Source organism: Monodon monoceros, unplaced genomic scaffold (assembly GCF_005190385.1).
Source record: "Monodon monoceros isolate NGI ecotype Baffin Bay Population unplaced genomic scaffold, NGI_Narwhal_1 Super_Scaffold_3, whole genome shotgun sequence".
NCBI classification, from domain to species: domain Eukaryota; kingdom Metazoa; phylum Chordata; class Mammalia; order Artiodactyla; family Monodontidae; genus Monodon; species Monodon monoceros.
This window is the reverse complement of record NW_021703780.1, coordinates 63656665-63681541: the sequence shown is the minus strand read 5'-3', so window position 1 is coordinate 63681541 and position 24877 is coordinate 63656665. Positions and strand designations below refer to the sequence as shown.

General features: G+C 40.9%; 1 protein-coding gene across 1 annotated transcript in view; it reads left to right on the top strand.

The window, feature by feature from the left end:
* The window catches only part of PRKAR2A (protein kinase cAMP-dependent type II regulatory subunit alpha), a 78885-nt gene extending 56930 nt beyond the window's left edge, over positions 1–21955 (top strand). Inside the window, exons 6-11 of the mRNA XM_029243003.1 lie at positions 1990–2143; positions 11326–11427; positions 11601–11675; positions 15814–15879; positions 18179–18320; positions 18809–21955. Of these exons, the coding sequence (XP_029098836.1) occupies positions 1990–2143; positions 11326–11427; positions 11601–11675; positions 15814–15879; positions 18179–18320; positions 18809–18942 (673 nt within the window). The 3' untranslated portion in view covers positions 18943–21955. The remainder of the gene's footprint in view (positions 1–1989; positions 2144–11325; positions 11428–11600; positions 11676–15813; positions 15880–18178; positions 18321–18808) is intronic.
* The last annotated feature ends 2922 nt before the right edge of the window (positions 21956–24877 follow it).

The following is a 24877-nucleotide window of genomic DNA, read 5'->3' as shown; positions in this document are numbered from 1 at the left end:
TATGTCCCATTATTTGGAAGAGGACCGAAGTGAGAGAGGTTAGGAAAGACTCTGTTTTGTGGCTTCCTGAAATTATTTGTGTTGTTCCCAAAATTAAGTTGCTAGTGTCTCCTGGAAGAGAGACTAAAAACACGTAAGTGAATTTACCCTGAGTTCCATTTATTCCACTCATGTCCTTGTTACTTTTACCTTGTCCACCAGGTCAAATACAGTTCAGCTTACCTATTCAGTGGTGAGCTCCCTTGAGAGCAGGGTTGGTACTGTGTACCTGATATTTGAGTGATTGGCTTTATTCTTTGCTTCTTGTGTAACATATGATACCTAATGATTTTTATCAGACAAGTGGAGGCTCTTTGTAGGAAACTTAGGGAAAAAAAAAAACAAACCAGGAAAGAAAGTAATTTAGCCCTAATTTCATCCCCAGAGTATATTCTTCCTTTCTTTTTTTTTTTTTTTTTCCTATGCTTTACTGTTAGGTCAGATCCATTACCCCAAATTTGGTTCAGATATTGAGACTGATCATACCACACACACAGCTAAGAGGGTATGCAAAGATTTATCACTCACATAATGAGGCTTTTAAGGGAGAACAGGCCAGGTTCCCAAGAGGTCCAAAAATGACTTAAGACAGCGGGGAGGGGTGACTGGCTTGGCGTTTCACGGTGGTTAGAGGGTGGGGCTGAGGTCAGAGTACTCTTATATATGAGCAGGCTCTAGTTTTGTTTGAATATCCCATCAGTGCCAAATAAGGGAGCACCCAGGCTTTCTTCTCAGCTTTCCCAGATGTGAGACAGAAGAGGAAGAATGATTGGGAGTGGTAGGGCTTCAAAGCTGTTAACAAACATGTAAAATGTAGTCAACTCTTTATTACATTTATATGTATACTTTTTATGTTAGGTCATATACATTGACTTGATTTTTAAAATCTATCTGAAGTAGTTTGCCATGGGATACAATATTATTCTATGTCATGATTTATATTGACTGCATAATATGAATATAGACATATATTTGACCTATCCCCTTTTGTTAGCAGATTAAATTGTGGTTTTTGGTTTTTGTTCTTATAAATATAACCTGGTGAGCATCCCTGCAGTTAAATATTTTCCAATATCTTTGATTATCTCCTTCAGAGTGCCTAGAAATGGAATTGCTATGTCAAAGGGTCTCTTTAAGGAATTTGTTATGTTGTTAATTATCTTTCAGAAACTTTAAAACATTTACATTTGCTTCAGTGGTGTATTGAGAGTGCCTATTTCTCCAAATGTTTGTCCATTCTGAATATTTTTCTTTAGTAGTCATTAACAATCAATAGATAGAGAATTGTATCATTTTTTTTCTTTATTTTAATCAGTTCTACATCCTAGTTTTCAACAGACTACAAAAGAAAACCCATACAATCATTTCGATACCTGCAGGAAAAGCATTTGACAAAATTCAACACCTTTCCATGATAAAAACTCTCAGCAAGCTAGGAATAGAAGGGACTTTTCTCCAACCTGATTAAAGGCATTTATAAAAGAAAAAACCTATAGCTAACCTCATACTTAATGGTGAAAGATTGAATGTTTTCCCTTTAAGATGGAGAACCAGACAAGCAAAGCATGTCTCCTCTCACCACTTCACTGCAGTATTATACTGTAGGTCCTAACCAACGCAATAAAGCAAAGAAAAAAGAAGGAAAAGAAAAAGATGGAGTGAGGGGAGAAGGACTGACGGGAGGGAAGAAGGGCATACAGATTGGAAAGGAAGAAATAAAGCTGCTTTGTCTTTGTTTGCAGATGACATGATCCTCTAGAAAATGCCAAGTTCACTCATTAAAATTAATAAATGAGTTTAGCAAGGTCACAGAATACAAAGTCAAAATGCAAAAATCTATTATATTTGTATATACTAGCAAAAATCTGTTGGAATTCCCCAATAACAACCACCTTCTATTCATGTACACCTGCCCATTATAAGTAAAATTGTTTCTTGTTATATTTCCAGGGGAACCTATGATATTTTAGTAACAAAAGATAATCAGACCCGCTCTGTTGGTCAGTATGACAACCATGGCAGTTTTGGAGAACTAGCTCTGATGTACAACACCCCGAGAGCTGCTACCATTGTCGCCACTTCAGAAGGCTCCCTTTGGGGACTGGTGAGTTAGAGAAATGGTTCTCCTTGCATAGCATGGTATTAATTCCCCTTACTTCTGAGTCTCTGTCCTTGGGCTGTTGGTTCACACTATATTTTATAGCCAATTATCTGAAAGACATTGTGGAAGGTTTTGTACCAGTGTGTTTTTCCATTTCTCTGAAGTGATTTATCAACAAACCATTTATTCCAAATTACATAGAAAAGACTGGGTCTTGTGACCTTGCAGTGTGTCAGCTCTTACTACATTTTCCATTTATGTTTTTATCAGACAAGTAGAGAGAGGGGGGATAACTCTGTACAAGAGACAGCCTAGAAAAATAAGTGTCATTGAAAGCTCTGCCAACCATGTTTTCCATCTCTATCTATCCTAGGACTAACTTTCCTCTGTGTTTGGCCATCTATTTATTCATTGGTCCATGCCAATGTTCAATAGATTTAGATGACTAGAAAGGCTGATAGCCATATTCTGGGAAATAGAACTTTCCTAGAATGTCTTAGGCACAGTACTGCTATGATCCTATCCTCTATTATACATGACCCATCTTGCTTCCTTCATTATCAAGCCTTCAAAATACATAATTCTCTTCCTTCTTAAACAAAACAATCATCCTCTCGTACAGATTCCAAATTTCACTTTTAAAATGTTCACATCTATGATAATTTGTTTCCATTTACCCTACAAGCAGAATTAAATATATACCTTGGAATTATCAATATATTTCCTCAAATAAAATCACATTTTAAAGACATACTAGAGCACTTTATTGTGCTATACTAATGTAGAATTAAGAATGCCCCTGAGGCAGGACAGGAATAAAGACGAAGACATAGAGAATGGACTTGAGGACACCGGGAGGGGGAAGGGTAAGCTGGGACGAAGTGAGAGAATGGCATGGACTTATATATACTACCAAATGTAAAATAGATAGCTAGTGGGAAGCAGCTGCATAGCACAGGGAGATCAGCTCAGTGCTTTGTGACCACCTAGAGGGGTGGAATACGGAGGGTGGGAGGGAGACGCAAGAGGGAGGAGATATGGGGATATATGTATATGTACAGCGGATTCACTTTGTTATAAAGCAGAAACTAACACACCATTTTTTTTTTTTTTTTTTTTTTGCGGTATGTGGGCCTCTCACTGTTGTGGCATCTCCCGTTGCGGAGCACAGGCTCCGGACACACAGGCTCAGCGGCCATGGCGGACCGGGGCACGAACCCGTGTCCCCTGCATCGGCAGGCGGACTCTCAACCACTGCGCCACCAGGGAAGCCCCTAACACACCATTTTAAAGCAATTATACTCCAATAAAGATGTTAAAAAAAAAAAGAATGCCCGTGAGAGAGACTTCCCTGGCGGCCCAGTGGTTAAGACTCCTCGGTTCTAGAACAGGAGACTTAGGTTCAGTCCCTGATCGGGGAACTAGGATCCCACATGTGGTGCGGCCCACAAAAAAAAAAAAAAAAGATTGCCCCTGAGAGATGAGAGATACATTGGTTTAAGAATACATCACACACTTGGGAAGCCAGTGCTTAAAATACTCAAGGTAGATCAATAAATAATGGGGGAAAATAAACTCAGTTTTAAAATACATTAATGCCAACTTCTGGTCCAGGCCAAGATGGAATAGCCCCACTCCTCACTAGTCTTCCCTCTTAAAACTAGAAAACTCTGGATATCTTACTACAAACAAACATAGGAGACCCTGAAAGATGGAAAGGAGAAGGTGGACTGGCTAGGAACTAGGGATTTCAGGAATTAAGGAAGGACATAACAGTGAGTTCGCCAGGTTTTCTTATTAATTCCCATATATCCCAGATAGGGTGCTGGAAAAACCTACAACCCAGATCCACCAACAGGTACACATAAAAACAGCCCCAAGAAAAGTCTGCTCCCTTTAGCCAAAGGACAAGGAAAAGGACAGCTTGGCAGAATAGAAAACCTTTTATGATAATGCCACCCTATTCCTGCCAAATACCAAAGGAAAAACTGCTTCTACCTCCCTACACTGTCACTGGGGCCAGCAGGAAACTGGACTTACCAACCTCATCCAGCAGCAAAGAGGCAAAATGAGGTGATGTGTGGTGTTACTAGTTGGCACTCCACTTCCCCTGCCAGAGTAGTGTCAGTAGAGTCCAGAGGGGAGCTGAACGTGCACTCCCACACATACAGGCACCCTATATATATAGACAGGGTGACTGCCTGCAAAAAAAGAAGATAAAATTGGATACAGTTTTACAACATAATACCCAAAATGTCCAGGATACAATAGAAAATCACTTGTTAGACCAAGAACAAAGAAATTCTCAATCTGAATTAGAAAAGGCAATCGAAAGATGTCAATACCGGGCTTCCCTGGTGGCGCAGTGGTTGAGAGTCTGCCTGCCAATGCAGGGGACACGGGTTTGTACCCCGGTCCGGGATGATCCCACATGCCGCGGAGCGGCTGGGCCCATGAGCCATGGCCGTTGAGCCTGCGCATCCGGAGCCTGTGCTCCGCAACGGGAGAGGCCACAACAGTGAGAGGCCCGCATACCGCAAAAAAAAAAAAAAAAAAAAGATGTCAATACCAAGATGACACAGATATTGGAATTAGCTGACAACAATTTTAAAGCAGCCATCATAAAAATCCTTCAGCAAGCAATTATGAACACACTAGAAACAAAGGGAAAAAAATAGGAGGTCTCAGTGGAGAAATAGAAGACAGAAAGAAGATCCAAATGGAAATTTTAGAACTGGAAAATACAATAACCAAAATAAAAACTCACTGGATGGGCTCAATAGCAGAATGAATATAAGGGAGGAAAGAATCAGTGAACTTGAAGATAGAACAATAGAAATTACCCAGTCTGAACAACAGAAAGAAAATAGACTGAAATGAACAGAGCCTGTGGACTAATAAGAAAAGGTACAGTATTTGTGTCATCAGAGTCCCAGAAGGAGAGGAGAAAGAATATAGAGCTAAAAAATTATTCAAGGAAATAATAGTTGGAGAATTCCCAAATTTGGTGAAAGATAATAAACCTACAGATTCAAGAAGCTGAGTGAACTTCAAATTAGATAAACCCAAAGAAATCTATGCCAAAACACATCAGAATCAAACTTTAGAAAACTAAAGACAGGAATAAATTTGAAAGCAACTAGAGAGAAACAATGCTTTACCTACAGAGGAAAAACAATTTGAATGACACCAGATTTCCTATCCGTGAAGGCCAGAAGGAAGTAGCACAGCATTTTTCAATTGCTGAAAGAAAAGAACTGTCAACTCAGAATTCTATACCTAGTGAGAATATCCTTCAGGAATGAAGATATTCTCAGATAAAACAAAACTGAGACTTTGTCACCTGCAGAAGTGATAAAAGAAAGAAATTTGGGGCTTCCCTGGTGGCGCAGTGGTTGAGAGTCCGCCTGCCGATGAAGGGGACGCGGGTTCGTGCCCCGGTCCGGGAAGATCCCACATGCCGTGGAGCGGCTGGGCCCGTGAGCCATGGCCACTGAGCCTGTGCATCCAGAGCCTGTGCTCTGCAACAGGAGAGGCCACAACAGTGAGAGGCCCGCGTACCACAAAAAAAAAAAAGAAATTTGGAACATCAAGAATGGAGAAAGAATAACAGTAAACATATGGATAGACATAAAAGTCTATCTTCCTCTTGAGTTTTCTAAAATAGGTTAGATGCTTGAAGCAAAATTATAACATTGTCTTACGTGGTTCTTAATGTATATAGAGGAAATATTTAAGACAATTACATTCTAAAGGGGAAGGAAAGGGGCCTAAATGGAAGTTAAACTTCTACACTTTACTCAAACTACTAAAATGTTGACACCAGTAGACCATGATAAGTTACATATATAAATATAATACATAGAGCAACCACTAAAGTAATCTGTACAAAGAGATACACACAAAAGCTCTATAAATCCATTCAGGTAACCTGCAGGAAGGCAAGAAAAGTGAAACAGAAGAACAGGAAACAGGGAAGAACAGAAAACATTGAATTAAATGGTAGACATAAGCCCTAGTATATGAATAATTACTATAAATATAGATGATCTAAATATACCAAGTGAACTTATTTACAAAGCAGAAGTAAAGTCATGAATGTAGAAAACAAACTTATGGTTACCAGGGGATAAGCAGGGGGGAGGGATAAATTGGGAGATTGAGACTGATATATACACATTATGGGAAAAGAATCTCAAAAAAAGAGTGTTTATATGTATAACTGATTCACTTTGCTATACACCTGAAACTAACACAACATTGTAAATCAACTATACTCCAATAAAAAAATTTTTTAAAGCTATTATGCCAAGTTAATTCAATCTAACTAATTAGAGGGCAGGAAGTTCTTTCAATTATTGTATGTGCTGTCTGAGAAACACACTTGAATATAGCTACAGATTTCATTAATTACAGTTCATTATTTTCCAGATTAGTTACTAAACTCGCATCAGAAGGTCAAAGACAGCAATTTTGTCAGCTGCCACTTCTCTCAGTGCTGTATCTTTTGCATTTCTGGAACTCAGACAGAAATTGATTACAAACAAAAACAAATCTCCATAAAAATGAGAAACATAAGTCTTTATGAATATGTTCAAGCCAAATGATTTTGTAAAGTATAAGAATCTTTGTTTTTAAAGACTTCCTTATAATCTTTATTTTCGGACTTCCCTGGTGGCGCAGTGGTTAAGAATCTGCCTGCCAATGCAGGAGACCCAGGTTCAATCCCTGGTCCGGGAAGATCCCACATGCCACAGATCAACTAAGCCCGTGCGCCACAACTACTGAGCCTGTGCTCTAGAGCCTGTGAGCCACAACTACTGAAGCCTGCATGCCCTAGAGCCTGCGTAGTGCAGCTACTGAGCCCATGTGCCGCAACTACTGAAGCCTGTGTGCTGTAGGACCCGTGTGCTGCAACTACTGAAGCCCGCGCACCTAGAGCCTGTGCTACACAACAAGAGAAGCCACTGCGATGAGAAGCCCGTGCACCGCAACGAAGAGTAGTCCCCACTCACTGCAACTAGAGAAGGCCCGCGCACAGCAAAGACCCGATGCAGCCAAAAATAAATAATAATTTTTAAAAAAAGAAAGTAAAAGTATAGTAATATATATACTATGCAAACATTAACCAGAAGAAAGCAGAACTTATATTAATATCAGATAAGTAGACTTCACAGCAAAGAAAATTACCAGAGACAAAGAGGAACATTACATAATAATGAAAGAGTTAATCTACCAAGAAGACACAGAAACCCTAAATATGTATATACCAAACAACAGAGCTTCAAAATATGTAAAGCAAAAACTGATAGAACTGAAAGAAGAAATAGAGAAATCCACAGTTATATTTGCAGACTTCAACACCCCTTTCTCAACAATTGATAGGACAGCTAGACAAAAAATTGGGAAGGATACAGTACTTAACATCACCATCGACCAAAAGGATCAAATTGAAATTTATAGGACACTTCACACAACAACAGAGAATACACATTCTTTTCAAGCCCACAAATGTTCACTGAGATAGACTACATGTATCCTGGGATATAAAATAAAACTTAACAAGTTTAAAAGAATTGAAATCAGACAGTGTGTTCTCTAACCACAATGGAATGAAACCAGAAATCAGTAACAGGAAGATAACAGGAAAATCTCCAGACACTTGGAAATCAACCCATTCCTAAATCTAAAAGTCAAAGAGAAAGTCTCAATAGAAATTTATTAAAAATGAACTGTAAAACTGCTTGCCTTGGACTTCCCTGGTGGTGCAGTAGTTAAGAATCCGCCTGCCAATGCAGGGGACACGGGTTCAAGCCCTAGTCTGGGAAGATCCCACATGCCGTGGGGCAACTAAGCCCGTGAGTCACAACTACTGAGGCTGTGCTCTAGAGCCCGCAAACCACAACTACTGAGCCCACGTGCCACAACTGCTGAGCCCACGTGCCACAACTACTGAAGCCCATGCACCTAGAGCCTGTGCTCCACAAGAGAAGCCACTGCAATGAGAAGCCCGTGCACCGTAACGAAGAGTAGCCCCTGCTCGCCACAACTAGAGAAAGCCTGCACACAGCAACAAAGACCCAATGCAGCAAAAAATAATAATAATTAATTAATTTAAAAAAACAACTGCTTGCCTTGTGGTTTGGATATGAGAATTAAGTAGAAGCACATCCGAGAAGCAGTTTCCTCGGTGCCTGGCACAAGGTAGGGTACTACAGAGTGGTGGCACCTGCTTCCCTTGGTTGTGGTGCTGCTCACCACCCTCCCATTTCTGAAACTCCTCTCCTGAGATCCCTGCCCTGCCTTCCGAGTTCCTAGCCTTATCCTTTGCAGTCTTTTCTTCCTCTCCCTGCTATCTTAAGTGAGATTCATCTCGCTGCTGCCTTACGTGACCTATTTAGATGCCCTTTTCTCCTGCATTATTCACCTGCTTTATAGCCCAAACCCTTCCAAAGCTTCAGTACCACCTTCAGGAAAGTGACTCCCAGAGGGTCCTCTATAGCCTGACTTCTTACTTGTGCCTTCCAAGGCCTTTGGAAATGCCTTCTGAGGCTAAATCAGGGAGGACCTGGTGTTGCCACTGAGTTTCTCAAATTGGATTCTATATTCCTTCTCTTACTGGGGGCAGCTGCCACCATGATCACTACACTTAGTCTCTGCTCCCACTCTGTCTTGCTTGCATGAAAGTGAGTAGAAACTCTTTTTTCTTTTAATATTTATTTATTTAGCTGTACCAGGTCTTAGTTGCAGCACGTGGGATCTACATTGTGGCATGTGGGATCTAGTTCCTTGACCAGGGATCGAACCCAGACCCCCTGCGGAGCACGGAGTCTTTTTTTTTTTTTTAAATTATAATTTTATTTATTTATTTTTGGCTACATTGGGTCTTCATTGCTGCACCCAGGCTTTCTCTAGTTGTGGCAAGCAGGTGCCACTCTGTTGTGGTGTGTGAGCTTCTCATTGCAGTGGCTTCTCTTGTGGAGCACAGGCTCTAGGTGCGTGGGCTTCAGTAGTTGTGGCATGCGGGCTCAGTAGTTGTGGCTCGCGGGCTCCAGAGCACAGGCTCAGTAGTTGTGGTGCACGGGCTTAGTTGCTCCGCAGCATGGCCTCTCCTGTTGTGGAGCACAGGCTCCAGACGCGCAGACTCAGAGGCCGTGGCTCACTGGCCCAGCCGCTCCATGGCATGTGGGATCTTCCCAGACCGGGGCATGAACCCATGTCCCCTGCATCGGCAGGCAGACTCTCAACCACTGCGCCACCAGGGAAGCCCAGCAGGCGGATTCTTAACCACTGTGCCACCAGGGAAGTCCCAGTAGAAACTTTCTGCAGTGAAAGGAAAGGGTAGTATTCTTCTTCTCTTTTGAACTTCAGGGCTACTTGCTTGACTCTGAACACTTGGCTGCCTGAGGGAGCTACCATTTCACAGTAGGAGTTTCCTCTTCACAGCTCCATTGGAAGCTCCCTGAAAGCTGGGTTGGTGTCTGGTGCTTTTTTATATCCTCCGCAGTCATTGGAACTGGACTTGCACAGCCTGAGAGCTCTGGGAAGTGCAAAAGCATGCGTAGAAAGGGTTGGAACACAAATAGAGATATCAGTTGTTTTCTCTTTAGCTAGAAATAGTTTATGGCTGCAATTTTACTAATCTTTGTAACGTTATAGATGGATTTAGAAATACTGTTTTTTGACAATGTCTGTTCAAACATAAGGAAAGGAATTTTATAATTCCCATTGTCTCAGTCTTGATTGTTCTCTTTCCACAGCACTCTTGGCCTAGATTGGTGCAGGAAACATGCAGAAACTGAAGTCTAAAGATAATGGAGTAATATTCCAAAGTATAACAGTAACATTTTAAATGGTACATCTCTAACCTTGGACTTCAAAAAAGTAGTGGCAAGTGATGCAGCTGATTAGAGCAACAGAGATTGAATGGCTCTTTTCAAGCAGACAAATGGAAAATAAAATGGGGGAAGAATCTGGCTTAGTACCAGAGAGCAGACATTATTTGTACTTCAGTTTAGGAAGGGAGGATAGGAGTCTGCCGCCTTTTATACTAGGAGCATAGGGTGCAGTAGGTGACTTCTCCTGTCAGGCAGATGAAGCATGGCATGGGATAGGACCAGGGAGTTCTGTGGCTGATGGAATACGAGCCAGTGAAACCTATTTAGACATCTCAACTCAGTTGTCTTCTATGTGTTTTCTCCACCCAACTCCCACCCCATCATCAAGAATACTAAAATAGCAAACCTACAGCTAAACATGCCCTTAGCCCCTTTCAGTTTTTCATTCTTTCAACCTTTAGGATGTCATTACTGTACTTTAAAAAAAAAAGAAAAAAAATCTTTCTATTCTTGAGAGCCCAAGGTAGAAAAAAGTTAAAATTAACTTAGGTACAAAAAACTGCCTACTCACATAGGAGCCTAAGCAATTAACATTCTCCTGGCTGCATGTCCCTCCCCACACACGCATACACATATCTGAGAAGTACCTGACCATAGCTCTGGTTAACTGTCTCTTGAGTATGAATCCGTGACTTGCTGGGGTCAAGATATCTTTCACATGCCTGCCTTCCATTTTGAGTTTCCTACTTTATCTCTCCATTAATTTAAAACCTACCTCTCCTTCAGGTCCCAGACAAATTTATATTTTTGCAACAAAGTTATCCTTGATCACTCCAGGCTATCGTGATCTCTCTCCTCAGAATTCTTGTGGCACTTACTTTGTCCCTGTAGTTCATCTAGCACATTTCATATGCTGTCTTGGACTGTAGTTTTTTATTCCTATAAATTTTGTATTGTCTCCCCATTGAGATTATAAAGTCCTTGAGGGTAAGAACCATCTGATTGTTTTATCTCCCTTTTTTGAAAGTGCATCTTTTCACATTAAACAGTGACTGTGAGCTCACAAATGTTTGATTGGGACGTTTTAAATTTTGTATTCTATTTATGACTGACCCATAGGTGGCACCCATTGAGTACTTGATAGCAGGTGACAACATGTGAGACATCTGTCTGGCTCAGGCTACAGATCTTTTTCTCATAGCAATGACTCAGATTGAAATATCATTAAACACTCAGTTGACCCAGTACCTTCCAGAGACCTCTAATGTTTGCTGTGGCATAGTTAATTAAACCATAGATGCTCCCTTATACAGGCATTTACCAGAATTTTCATATCCTTTCTTATAGGACCGTGTGACGTTTAGAAGAATCATAGTGAAAAATAATGCAAAAAAGAGGAAGATGTTTGAATCATTTATTGAATCTGTGCTGCTTCTTAAATCACTAGAGGTAAAGCCTATTTTAATAAGAGTCTGTTTATGGGGATTTAAGCAAAGCTGTTAAAACGATTCTCGTTAGATTTCTTAAATCATACTATTCTAGCCCATTTCAATGTTGTATAGATACTATTTGTGACTTTCAATTAAGACGTTTCCTTATAATTTGTATGTTAATTGTTTCAGGTGTCAGAACGAATGAAGATTGTGGATGTAATAGGAGAAAAGGTCTATAAGGATGGAGAGCGCATAATCACTCAGGTGAGTGGGGGCCTTGTGCAGCACCTTTCCCGGAAGCCACCTCCTGAAGGAGTAGTGCATCATTTGTCCTGTCACTTTGGGGAGCTCATGTTGCACTATACGCAGGCACACTTCCTGCAGAGTGTTCTAAAGCCCATTGATGTTCGGCTCACTGACTTATGCACATCTCTTGCCTCCATTCACCTTTCCTTGGCTTCTGGTGTTTGTTCTTTTGGATGTCATTTTCTTTTAACCCTGAGTAAGCTTCCTGCATCACTGTTAAAACCTGGAGAAGGTCGAAAGGTTGTGTACCTTCTCTCTATGTTTGGCACAAAGTCCCTTTTAGCTAATCTAACACAAACCAGTCTTCAGTGACTGACCAGATTTGTAAGGTATCTTTAATGTTTCCTTTGTACCTTTTTGTCATGTTATTTTTGGGTACTGTAAGGATCATCACACTGGAACATTATGATGAGTGCTCTGTAATAATTTTCCTAGTCTACTATGTTTCCATTTTTAATTATATATAAAGAGTATTATAGACTTTTCCAAGTCTAAAACTTCTCTGCCAGTGGTTCTGGCAAGAGCACTGGGAAGGGGAATTCCCTGGCAGTCCAGTGGTTAGGACTCCGCACTTCCACTGCAGGGGGCATGGGTTCGATCCCTGGTCGGGGAACTAAGATCCCACAAGCTGCACGGCGCAGCCAAAAAAATTTTTTTTAATTAAAAAAAAAAGAGCCACTGAGAAGATGTCTGGTTGGTCTGGGTTGGGGAATGTGTCCATACCTGAACCCAGAGCTGGGGCTAGAAGGAAGACTCAGATTGGTCAAGCCTAAATCCCCAGACCACCCCTGGGCCCTGGAGGTGGAGTTGGCCCAACCAGTACCACAGAGATTAATCAGGCTTATCATAAAAGGAGAGAGAGATGCTCCAGAGAAAAAAGGACTAACAAAAAAATGATGTCTACTCTAAGTGGCATCTCTAAATGCCTTTGTTTTCTAGATAGCCCCACTGTTAATAATTCTTTTAATTAGAAATTGGTTTGATTCGGTAAATATTTACTAAGATAGACAAGTAGGACCAGATATAAGTGCTATAATGAGAGGAAAAAGAATGGCACTGAGGACTTCCCTGGTGGCGCAGTGGTTGAGAATCCACCTGCCAATTCAGGGGACACCAGTTCGAGCCCTGGTCTGGGAAGATCCCACATGCCGTGGAGCAGCTAAGCCCATGTGCCACGACTACTGAACCTGTGCTCTAGAGCCCATGAGCCACAACTATTGAGCCCACAAGCCACTACTACTGAAGCCTGTGTGCCTAGAGCCCATGCACCGCAACAAAGAGTAGCCCCAGCTCGCTGCAACTAGAGAAAGCCCGTGTGCGGCAACGAAGACCCAACACAACCATAAGTAAATAAATAAATAATTAAAAAAAAAAAAAAGAGTGGCAGTGAGAATATAGAACAGGATGTATTCTATACGGTTTCATGAAGGAAATGCCCTTTGAGCTAAGCTTAAAGAACAAGTGCAGTTCCAGCAGTTGAGGTCAGGGAAGGATCTTTCAGGGCAAGAGAACAATGTGAGCAAAGGCCTGTGGGTGTAAGCTTTGTTCCAGGGCAGGTATCCTAGTATGGTAAGAATGTAGAGCTGAGTTGCAGAAATGGGACATGCTGACTGGCCACATTTGCTTCTGAAGCTGTGGTGCTTTAATTTACTCCCAAAGGACCTCTACTTAATCCTGAAAAGACCCAGACCTTCAGGAGGTATGTCAAGAGGTATGAAAAACCACAGTGCTTTCTGGGATGTCTGTGTTCTTGAAGATAGGAATGCTAGGTGGTGATGCAGAATGGACACAAATTAAGATGATAACCACCTTATTATAGACCCCTTTCAGCAGTGTCTCTAGACCAAGGCTTCTCTAAGTGAGGTCCCAGGACTAGCAGCATTAGCATCATATAGGAATGTTAGAAATTCAAGTGCCTGGGCCCCACCCCAGACCTACTGCAGAAACTATGCTTTATGTTGTTTTGTTTGTTTGGTCAACTTTGTTACCCTATATTTTACATACAGTACAATTACCAAGTTTAAGTATACAATTTGAGAGTTTTATAACCATCCCTATAATCATAGTGTACAGCATTTATGTCATCCCAAAAAGCTCCCTTGTTTGTATTTTAAGTAAATCCCCTCACCCGCTCCCTTGCTCCTGGAAACCGCTGACCTGCTTTCTATCGCTCTAAAAATTCCTTTTCTAGAATTTCATATAAATGAAACCATATAATGTGTAGTTTTTTGTGTCTGACTTGTTTCTCTTAGCATAATGTTTTTGAGATTTATCCATGTTTTTGTATGTATCAGAGGATCATTCCTTTTTATTGCTGTATTGTATTTCTGTATTGCTGTATTGTATTTCATTATACAGATGTACCATAATTCATCTTTCCACTCACCAGTTGAGAGACATTTGGGGTCTTTCCAGTTTTGGGCAATTATGAATAAAGCTGCAATAAGCATTTGCGTACAAGTCTTTGTATAGACATATGTTTTTATGGAATTGCTGAGCCATATGGTAAACATAGGTTTAACAAATTGCCAAAATGTTTTTTAAAATGTCTGTACCATTCTGCATTCCCCCAGCAATGTTCAAGAGTTCCAGTTGCTCTGTATCCTCATCAGCACTTAGTATCGAGTCTTTAATGTTAGCCATCCTAGTATGAAGTGGTATCTCATTTTGGTTTTATTTTGCATTTACCTAATGTCTAATGATGGTGAGCATCTTTTCCTGTGATTCCTTGCCATCCATATGTTTTCTTCAGTGAAGTACATCTTTTGCCCTATTTAAAATTCGGTCATTTGGCTTCTTAATATATTGAGTTGTAAGAATTCTTTATGTACTCTGAGAACAAATCCTTTATCAGGCAAATGATTTGCAAATATTTCTCCCAAAATGTGGCTGTGGCCATGGCTTGTCTCTTCATTTTATTAATAATACCTTTTAAAAAGCAAAAGTTTTTAATTTTGACGAGTCCAGTTTGTCATTTTTTTCTCTTGTAATTCACTCTTTTTGTGCCCTATTAAAAAAAAATGTTTGCACAGTTAGTAAGATTTTCTCCTGTTTTACTCTAGGCAAGCACTGTTCAATAGAAATATTATGTGAGTCACATACAATTTAAAATATTTTAGTAGCCAAATTAAAAAAAAATGAAACAGGTGAACTTAATTTTAATAATATATATTTAGCCTAATATATCTAAAATATTACATTTCAACATCTAAGTGACATAAAAATTTAATAATGAGATATTTTACATTTGGGGGATATTCAGTCTTTAAAATTCAATGTGTATTTTACACTTACAGCACCTATAAATCTATACAAGCCATAGTTCAAGTGCCCAGTAGGCCCATGTGACTAGTGGCTACTGTATTGAGCCGTGCAGTTCTAGTTTCATAGTTTTAGATCTTACATTTAGATCTATGATCCATTTTGAATTAATTACATGGTATAAGGTTAGGGTTTTTCATATGGATGCCCAGTTGTTTCAGCACCATTTGTTGAAGAGATTTTCCTATCCCATTGCCTGACACTTGGATTGAAAACCAATTGGCCATATATGTTTGGGTCTATTTCTGGTCTCTTTTTGTTCCATTGATCAATGTCTGTCTCTCTGTTAATAATACTGCACTGTCTTGATTACAGTAGCCTTACAGAGTAAATCTTAAAATCAGATAGTTTAAGCCCTCCAAATTTTTTGTTCTTTTTTTTTTTTTAATAAATTTATTTTAGTTATTTATTTTTGGCCGCATTGGGTCTCCGTTGCTGCGCGCCAGCTTTCTCTAGTTGCGGCGAGCGGGGGAGCTACTCTTCGTTGTGGTGCGCGGACTGATGCTCTGTGCAGTTACCAGCCGGGGCATATTCATGGAGACAGATGTGAATACTCCATGTTAGGAAGTGAGAGATGTTTGTCAGTCATAGTTGGACTAACATCCCTGGCAATCAGGATCCTCTCGTTTAGTTCTGAATTTGTTAGCCATTTACTGGTTTGTAGGTTTGGAAAATAAATACCAATTCAAGCTCAGGCAATGTGAAAATGATCTATTTCTGTGTCCCTCTTTAATACATATATATGGCTCTGACCTGACCTCCTCTCCCTCTTTAGGGTGAAAAGGCTGATAGTTTTTACATTATAGAGTCCGGCGAAGTGAGCATCTTGATTAAAAGCAAGGTGAGTTTATGTGTGATGGTGTGAGTTATGTCAGGGGAGATCCAGATGCCAGGTATATGCACAGAAAGTAACTGTTTGCTTTAAAAATGTGGAGTGTGTTTAGTGTTTCAAAACCACCATTATGTGAGATATGTGACTGACAATGACCAATGTTTAAGCCCATTCATTGATAAAGATTTAGTATATTTTTTCTTGTTCCTATTGCCTTTACCTCTGTTACATAATTAATGATATGAGAAATATTGGCCTACAAATCAATAAGAAAAAGGATAAGCACCCTAACAGAAAATGGGGCAATTATATAATAAAAAATACATGTGAGTGTTGAATATGAAAAAGCTTCCTTTTTAGAGTACTAGGAAGGGAGGTCTCTAGGACAGTTATTATTATGGCCATTTGATGGATAGGGAGACCTAGAAAACACAGTGACCTATAGATGGGAAGAGTGATTCTTACCATAAATCCATCATCATCAGATTTCCTGTTTCAATTTTTTTAAGAATAAAGAACTTGTTAAAATACTGAGTTACATATAATACTAAATCAGCCTAGTGTAAAACCTTTTATGGAGTATTCTTTGTAAAAGTTAAGCATGGAGAAAGAAAGAAAAATATGATTACTGCCTATAAGATGGCTTGATTCCTAATTAAAAATATATTTTTTTACTTATAGTTTTTAGACTACTGGTATATGTTTGTACATTTCTCATATTCATTGACACCTACTGATCACAGCATAGTGTTGGGTTTGTAGGTCTAGCAGCACTGTGGCACTGGGTTGGGAAAGGGGGAGTTTGTCAGAAATTCAGTCTTGGGCTCTGCCCCAGACCTACTGAATCAGAATCTGCATTGTATCAAAACCCACAGGGGGCTGGTGTTCACAGTACAGTGTGATAAGTGCTACTCTAGAGAAGGGACTAGGTAGACATGAACACGTCTGCAGTCCCAGAGAATACGACAGAAATTGGAAAGAGAGCATTGGCTTGGAAGGGGCAGATCAACTTCAGAGCAGGCAGGTCAGGGCAGAAGTGTGAAAGGAGCACAATTCAAACCATGTAAGCCAGTGTGGTACTTTTGTTTATTTTTCTAAATTAACCTTCAGGGACTTCCCTGGTGGCGCAGTGGTTAAGAATCCGCTTGCCAGTGCAGGGGACATGGGTTCAATCCCTGGTCCGGGAAGATCCCACATGCCACGGAGCAGCTAAGCCCGTGTGCCACACTACTGAGCCTGCGTTCTAGAGCCTGCAAACCACAACTACTGGGCCCACACTCTGCAGCTCCTGAAGCCCATGCGCCTAGAGACCGTGGTCTGCAACAAGACAAGCCACCGCAATGAGAAGCCCGCGCACCACAGCAAAGAGTAGCCCCCGCTCGCTGCAACTAGAGAAAGCCTGCGCACAGCAATGAAGACCCAACGCAGCCAAAAAATAATAATAATAACAAATTAACCTCTAAAAAGTTATTTATCTGCCTGTAACAAAGTGGTTCTTAAAGATTTAGACTAATTCTTATTAATGTTATAAGTATTTTTTTACTTAAATTATTGCTTAGCTTAGCAGACGGATTTGTTTAAAAAATATAAGAAACTCTAGATAGTGAATAAAATATAGTACCTTATTTTCAGTAATTTGAAAAGCACAAAATATAACCTGCTTGATTTCTTAAACCACCAAATTTCAAGGTTGAACATTACTTTTTAAAATATTTAGTTACTTAACTCTTCTAAACAAATATGGTAGGGGGACCACTAACTTAAGATGAAGGTAGTACCTAAAAATAAAATGTGTCGCCGTAAAGTATTGTCCGAGAAAAGCATGGCCTCAAGTCAAAAAGAAGTAGCCCTGAATTGTGACTGTTTACCTATGAGAAGCATTGACGTTATTTAGGAAGAATTAGCAAAAGGCCTTGTCTTCTACCCTGTGTCTCAGAGTCAGCATCTACCAAATGGATCGCATTCATATATGTATAATATATAAATATAAAATATATTAAAATATACATTATTATATAGTATATTAACATAATTTTATATACTATATTAATATATGCTATAATAATATTATGCATATATATATATATATATATACACACCTTACCTCTTGGTAAAAGCCAACTCATTTGGTTAAACCAGGCCACTGAGATTAGCCCATGCAGTTTACATGGTACAATTAGAGTCTCTGCAACATGAATTTGTAAGTAATTTGTTAAGTGTACTGAAAAGGGAATTTAAGTGTGTGCAACTGGACGTGCCTAGTTGTGATTCTGGAATCAGCCCTAGTCATGTTCTCCACCTGCTCTAGACTAAAGCAAACAAGGATGGTGGGAACCAAGAGGTCGAGATTGCCCGCTGCCATAAGGGGCAGTACTTTGGAGAGCTTGCACTGGTCACCAACAAACCCAGAGCTGCTTCGGCTTATGCAGTGGGAGATGTGAAATGCTTAGGTAAGAAAAATTCTATATGCATTAGTGTTGTTTTTTTTTCTAACATGCAGTATTTTTTTCCCATCAGCAAGCCTTGACTTACTCTGTCAGCTCTCACTCACATCTAGGCTTGAACAGTTTGTGTGACCAACCAGAAATGGGTTCATGTGTTCCTTTAGCAAACATTTTTGAGAACTGACAATAGCCTATGAACAGCCATATAGACGCCCTGGCTGTGTGGAAAGAGCAGTGATGGAGACAGGTGTCCAGGGCTGTGTGGGAACAGAGGGGGTGAGTGCTGCTGTGCTCTGCAAAGTCTCAAACTTAGATGACATAGTCCTGCTGTGTTCACATAGAAACATCCCTTCTTTCTCCAAGTGTCCAGTATCCAATAGTCCAGTTCCTACAACATGAATGGATATGTTTAAGAAAAGGTTTGCATGAGGGAAATGACTGAATTATTGGTGTAGAGAACTTATTCTCTCCCTCATCTCTTTTTAACAATGCAGTTATGGATGTACAAGCATTTGAGAGGCTTCTGGGGCCCTGCATGGACATCATGAAGAGGAACATCTCACACTACGAGGAACAGCTGGTGAAGATGTTCGGCTCCAGCATGGATCTGATAGATCCTGGGCAGTAGGTGTGTCACACCCCAGAGCCTTCTCAGTGTGACACCAAAACCTTCCAGTCAGCCACAGAACACAAACAGAAAATGTGACAGAACTGTTCCTGCTGTTGCCGCCACCACTGCCATTGCTATGGCTGTGGGCGTTTAGAAAACTTGGAAGTCAGCACTAAAGGATGGGTAGAGGTTCAACCCACACCTCCACTTTGCTTCTGAAAGCCCATTATTAGGCCACTTGTAATGATTACTCCAACCCAGTTTTCACATCTTTGGTTCAAAATGGCATGTCTCTCCAAAAATTTAAGTGCCTGATACAAAGTCCAAAGTGTAAACATCTTCCTTTCCTCTCTTGCTGCTACTGTTGCTTTTAGAAGTTACCACAGGTTGGCACAAACCTGTTGTATAACTGTAGACACCCTCCCCCAACCTTTTATAGCCTTCCGTTTCCTCATTTGTCCTTTGAGAAAGTCCACACCTGTAGCCTTTGGCTTTACCATCAAAAATGGTGGCAGATGTGATGGAGGTCTGTGGTCCTGTGGCATTGTACTGTCTGCTGACAGTGGCACACATGACAGCTGTCCCCAAACTCTCAGTGATGCTTAGGGAGAGACCCTGCCCAGGGCCCAGCAGGTCAGCACCCCAAAGCACACTGATTAGACATCGGAACCCACGTTAGAGCAGAAAATTTGAGTTTAGCACATTTTACAGGTAGCAGAGAGCCAGGGAAGGTTTTCTGGGTTGGGGGCGGGGGTGTTTTATTTTGTTTTAGTAGATTTTGTTTTATTTAATCTCTGTGCAGTTTGTGTGAGTGAATTGCTGTCCATTTATAAGGAGCTGGGGTCTGGGAGTGCCATCACTGTATCTGACCTAAATACTTTCCTGGGCAACTCCTGCCCATCTCTTATTACCAGTTGCTCTTACTGATGGCAGTGTGCTGGCAAAGAGAGACCTTTCCCTCTACTCCAGAGTTGTTATGTAGCTTTGCTGTTGAACCATCAATTTTTAAACTCTTTAAAGAAGAAGCAGCTATTTTTTTGAAAAAAAAACCCCAACTCTCTATTTAGAGAATTTCCCTGGACATATTCATATATATCAGTTTGTCAGCTGACTCAGGCATTCATCTTAAAGATCAGCTCTTTTTGTTAGTTTTTAAAAATCAGCATCATTTACAATTTCATAGAATTACTGCAAAGACCTTTCTAATTAAGATGTTGGGATGGGCTTCCCTGGTGGCGCAGTGGTTGAGAGTCTGCCTGCCAATGCAGGGGACATGGGTCCGTGCCCCGGTCCAGGAAGATCCCACATGCCGCGGAGTGGCTGGGCCCGTGGGCCATGGCCGCTAAGCCTGTGTGTCCGGAGCCTATGCTCCGCAACGGGAGAGGCCACAGCAATGAGAGGCCCGCGTACCGCAAAAAAAGAAAAAAAAAAGATGTTGGGATATTTAGGGTTCCAGTTGTTAATCCCAGAGGAAAGTAATTTAGCTTGTATTTTTAAACTTTTTAAACCTTTTGATTATATCAGGTGGAATTCTAATGAATTATCGTAATTAACCAGATATCTTTCAGAATGAAATTTTTTTTCTTCAGAATAACCTAGAATCAGATGCTACAAGAGATCCTAAGAGCAGTATGAAATTTACCTAAAGATAAATTTGGATGTCATAGCCAAGTTTATATTAAATCAAGAGGCCCTTTCCAATATGAATTTTTAAAACTTGTATATCTCAATAAATCCCTAAGCGATTACATGCTGGGGCTTGAGTCATTCCTGTTGTAGACAGTGATAGAGACCATATGGTCACCTTCCATTGTCCTCCTAAGCCAGGCTGTCTGCTTTTGCCATGAACAGTATGGTCAAGAGATTTTCAGAGTGGTGACCCATCACAACCTTGGTCAATTCTCCCTTTTTCTTGTGCTCCATGAAGTGAAAGCAGAAGGACTCTTTCAGACTGCCCTAGGTAGCCTGCCTTACAGCTCTCAGAATTGTGAAACATTGTAACTAATACTCCAAAACAGGCAGCTAGCACTGGGAAAGCCTGTGTGGTTTTTCCCACGGTTTTCTGAGGTTCTTATTTTCTATGGTGTTGCTTTATTATCAAATATAAATTAAGAAAGCAGATATTGCACTTTAGCAGACAAGAACCATACCTGTTTCTTACACAGGTAATAGGTACGTTCAACTTCAGGAGTGACACAGAGGTGTAGCCCCCAGACTGTGTAAGGACTCTGTTTAAACACTGAGTGGGTGAACTTCCCTGGTGGTGCAGTGGGTAAGACTCTGCGCTCCCAGTGCAGGGGGCCTTGGTTCTATCCCTGGTCAGGGAACTAGATCCCACATGCATGCCACAACTAAGTGTTCGCATGCCACAACTAAGGAGCCTACATGCTGCAACTAAGGAGCTGGCAAGCCACAACTAAGGAGCCTGCCTGCCTCAACTAAGACCCAGTGCAACCAAATAAAATAAATGTTTTAAAAATAAAAATAGATAAACAAACACTGAGTGGATGCTCCCTTACACCCCACATGCCAGCATTAGTTAGGGCCAGCTGTGAACTCTGACCCAGTCACTCCCGCAGGCTGCTAGGGACGGGACTTCTCATCTTGCCCTCTTTCACATCCCAGTTCAATCTTCCCCTTCATAGAAGCCTCTTTGACACCCCCAACTTACTGATGCTTTCGGTTTTACAAAGTAGATTCATCAGGTTTAAGTCTTCCTGCTCTAACTGCGGATTGACATATGGATCATCAGTCCAGACCCTCACTGCATATAGGGCCCCTTGAGGATCTGACTTGAGGAAGGGAGACTTTACAGGGACCAGTGTGAGTGAAAAGGACACAGCCATTACCAAGGTGCCAGGAGTCTGACAGTGTTCCAATTCTCTTTACAGCATGAGGAATCGAAGGTGGCAGACCAAGTTCAGCTCAGGACTCTGGTGTCCACATTGTGCTGGGCAAGTCCTGCACTGAGAGTTGAGCCTCACAGGGAGGAGCATGTGTTGGGAAGAGGTCTTTTTTTTTTTTTTTTTCCCAGTACGGGCCTCTCACTGTTGTGGCCTCTCCTGTTGCGGAGAACAGGCTCCGGATGCGCAGGCTCAGCGGCCATGGCTCACGGGCCCAGCCGCTCTGTGGCATGTGGGATCTAACTGGACCGGAGCACGAACCTGCGTCCCCTACATCAGCAGGCGGACTCTCAACCACTGCGCCACCAGGGAAGCCCAGGAAGAGGTCTTTTTGATAATTGTTTTATACTGTTCTATGATGGTTTAGAGCTTCATGCTGTCTTTTCTGGCTTTGCTATTGATTTTGCATGGTGGAGAATGTACCTGAGAGCCTTGAGGTTCAACCTGCAGTATTATTCTTCCTGCTGGCCCCAGTTTATCACACCCACTTCCTTCTTTTGGTTGTATTCTCTGAAGGAAGGGTTCATCTGCTCTGTCCTCTTAGTCCATAGTCCTTATATATAAATATGTTATGTATAATTGCAGTAGATTCTTAGAAATCAGGGTGGAGCTTTTCTTTGAACAGTTTAACGAGCAAATTCAGCAGCAAAGTGTCAAGAAATGATTCTCCAGCCAGGAGAGGTCATGTTCATCCTCTTATTGCCCAGATTCTCTAGTCACAACGGTACAGTAGTCAGTGAGAGGTGCCACTGGCACCCAACAGCCCCTGGGCACACAGCATTTCCATGTCCTGTCACAGTGTACAAACAATTCTCTCATTTAGGAAAATTGAACGAGCATTTTTGCACAGAGAAAAATGAAAAAGACCCATGAATGTTATCTTTTATATTTTGTTTTCAGTTGGCTAATGTTGAATTTTTTGTTCTTGACATGCACTTGTAAACCAATCTTGCCAAGATACAAGTTGTTTTGGTTTTTCACTACAATTACCTCTTGTTCCTCCTGTCCTGACTGCTGACGTTCCTCAATGATTCTAATGTCTATTTTATGGGAAGCAGCCTTCCCATGGGTTTCCTTTTACACACTGCAGGGCTATCTTTATACTTCTAAAAAAAAAAAGGAGAAAACTGTCACTAAACTCATGGGGGATTTGCAGAAAACCATTTAGCCCACCTTGAGCAAAAGGTAGATTCCTCATTGTTTTCCTAAGTTCATTGTAACAAAAGAAATCTAATTCAGCATTATTGTGCTACCTCAAAGGTAAAAATGTTTTAAGGTCTTTTTTGGTCCTGAGTTCTACACATAGTGTTTGAAATGTCTCTCAGTTGGAATTATTTTTAAATCATTGGGGAGAATCTTATTTTAACCTGTTTTACACTTGTATTTTAATCTCAGAAGAATAAGTGATTAGAAGGTGATCAATTCTTGCTCTGTAGTATTGAACATATGATTAAATCATTGTTTGCCATAAACAAGGTTGGGTTTTTTAAAAGGAAACTCTAGGGCTCAGCTTTGCTTTTGGTTAATAAAGGCTGACAAATCATATCTGAATTTTTGGTGCAGCCTTGTGTTGTGTGTTTGTCCTCATTTCAGGGTTCTATCCGTCACAGCATTCATCTAGCAGGTACATTTTTGAGATTGGGGTGTGAGCTCTTAAAAATTAGAGAGGAGGCCTGGACATATATATTAGGGTTCTCCAGAGAAACAGAACCAACAGCGTGTATGTGTGAGGTGTGTGTGTGTGTATATATAAAGAGATTTATGGGAATTCCCTGGCAGTCCAGTGGTTAGGACTTGGCGCTTTCACTGCCATGTCCCCAGGTTCAATCCCTGGTCAGGGAACTAAGATCCCACAAGCTGCACAGCACAGCCAAAAAAATAAAAGAGAGAGAGAGAGAGATTTACTATAAGGAATTGGCTCACACAGTTATGTAAGTTCCAGGATATGAAGGGCAAGTTGGCAAGCTGTAGACGTAGGAAAGCTGATGGTTTAATTCTAGTCTGAGTCTGAAGACCTGAGAACCAGGAGAGCCAATAGCATATTTCCCACCCAAAGGCTGGCAGGCTTAAGACCCAGGAAGAGATGATGTCCCAGTTTGAAGGCAGTCAGGCAGGATAATTCTCTCTTACTTGGGAGAGTCAGGCTTTTTGTTCTGTTCAGACCTTCAACTGATTGGATGAGGCCCACCCACATTAGGGAGGGCAATCTGCTTTACTCAGTCCACTGATTTAAATGTTACTTTCATCCAAAACCACCTTTTCAGAAACTCTCAGAACAATGTTTGACCAAATATCTGGGCACCCCATGGCCCGTAAGTTGACACATAAAATTAACCGTGACAACATGGTATTTGAATTGTTTGGGGATGGTGTACAAGGGCATCCAATATATCCCTTGCTGGGGAAGATATACTCACCAATGAAGCCCAGCAGAAAATATCTCCTGTCTGACAATATTAATTATTTCCTTCTCTGTAACATGGCTGTAACCAGAACTAGCAATGACTCTGCGATAGCCTGCTGTATTTATAGTTTGTTTCCTAGTGTCCAAAGGAAGCTCATTCTATAACAGAATCATGTTCCACTTTGATCTTGCCTTCACCTGACAGTACAAAAGGGCCAAGTAATAAGTGAATATAAAAAATATCCACGTGGGGCCCAAGAAACTAGTAGTTGAACCCTCAAAGCCAAACTGACCTTGTTTCAAGGCTTTAAAAATTAAATATGGTTTGGCCTTTGTGGTTTTGGTGGTGGTATTGCTATGAACAATTAGGAAGTGCCAGGACTATGACAAGATCATATGGTCCACAGTCTCAGCCTTGAAGAGTGAATATCTTAGGAGGACTTTGCTTTCTATGTATGTTCTAACAGGAAGCTAGAAATCTGTGCCATCAAAATTACGTGAATATTGGGACTTCAATGGCTGTCCAGTGGTTAAGACTCTGCGCTTCCACTGCAGGGGGCATGGGTTCCACCCTGGTTGGAGAACTAAGATCCTGCATTCCACGTGGTGTGGCCAAAAGTTAAAAAAAAAAAAAAAATTACCTGAA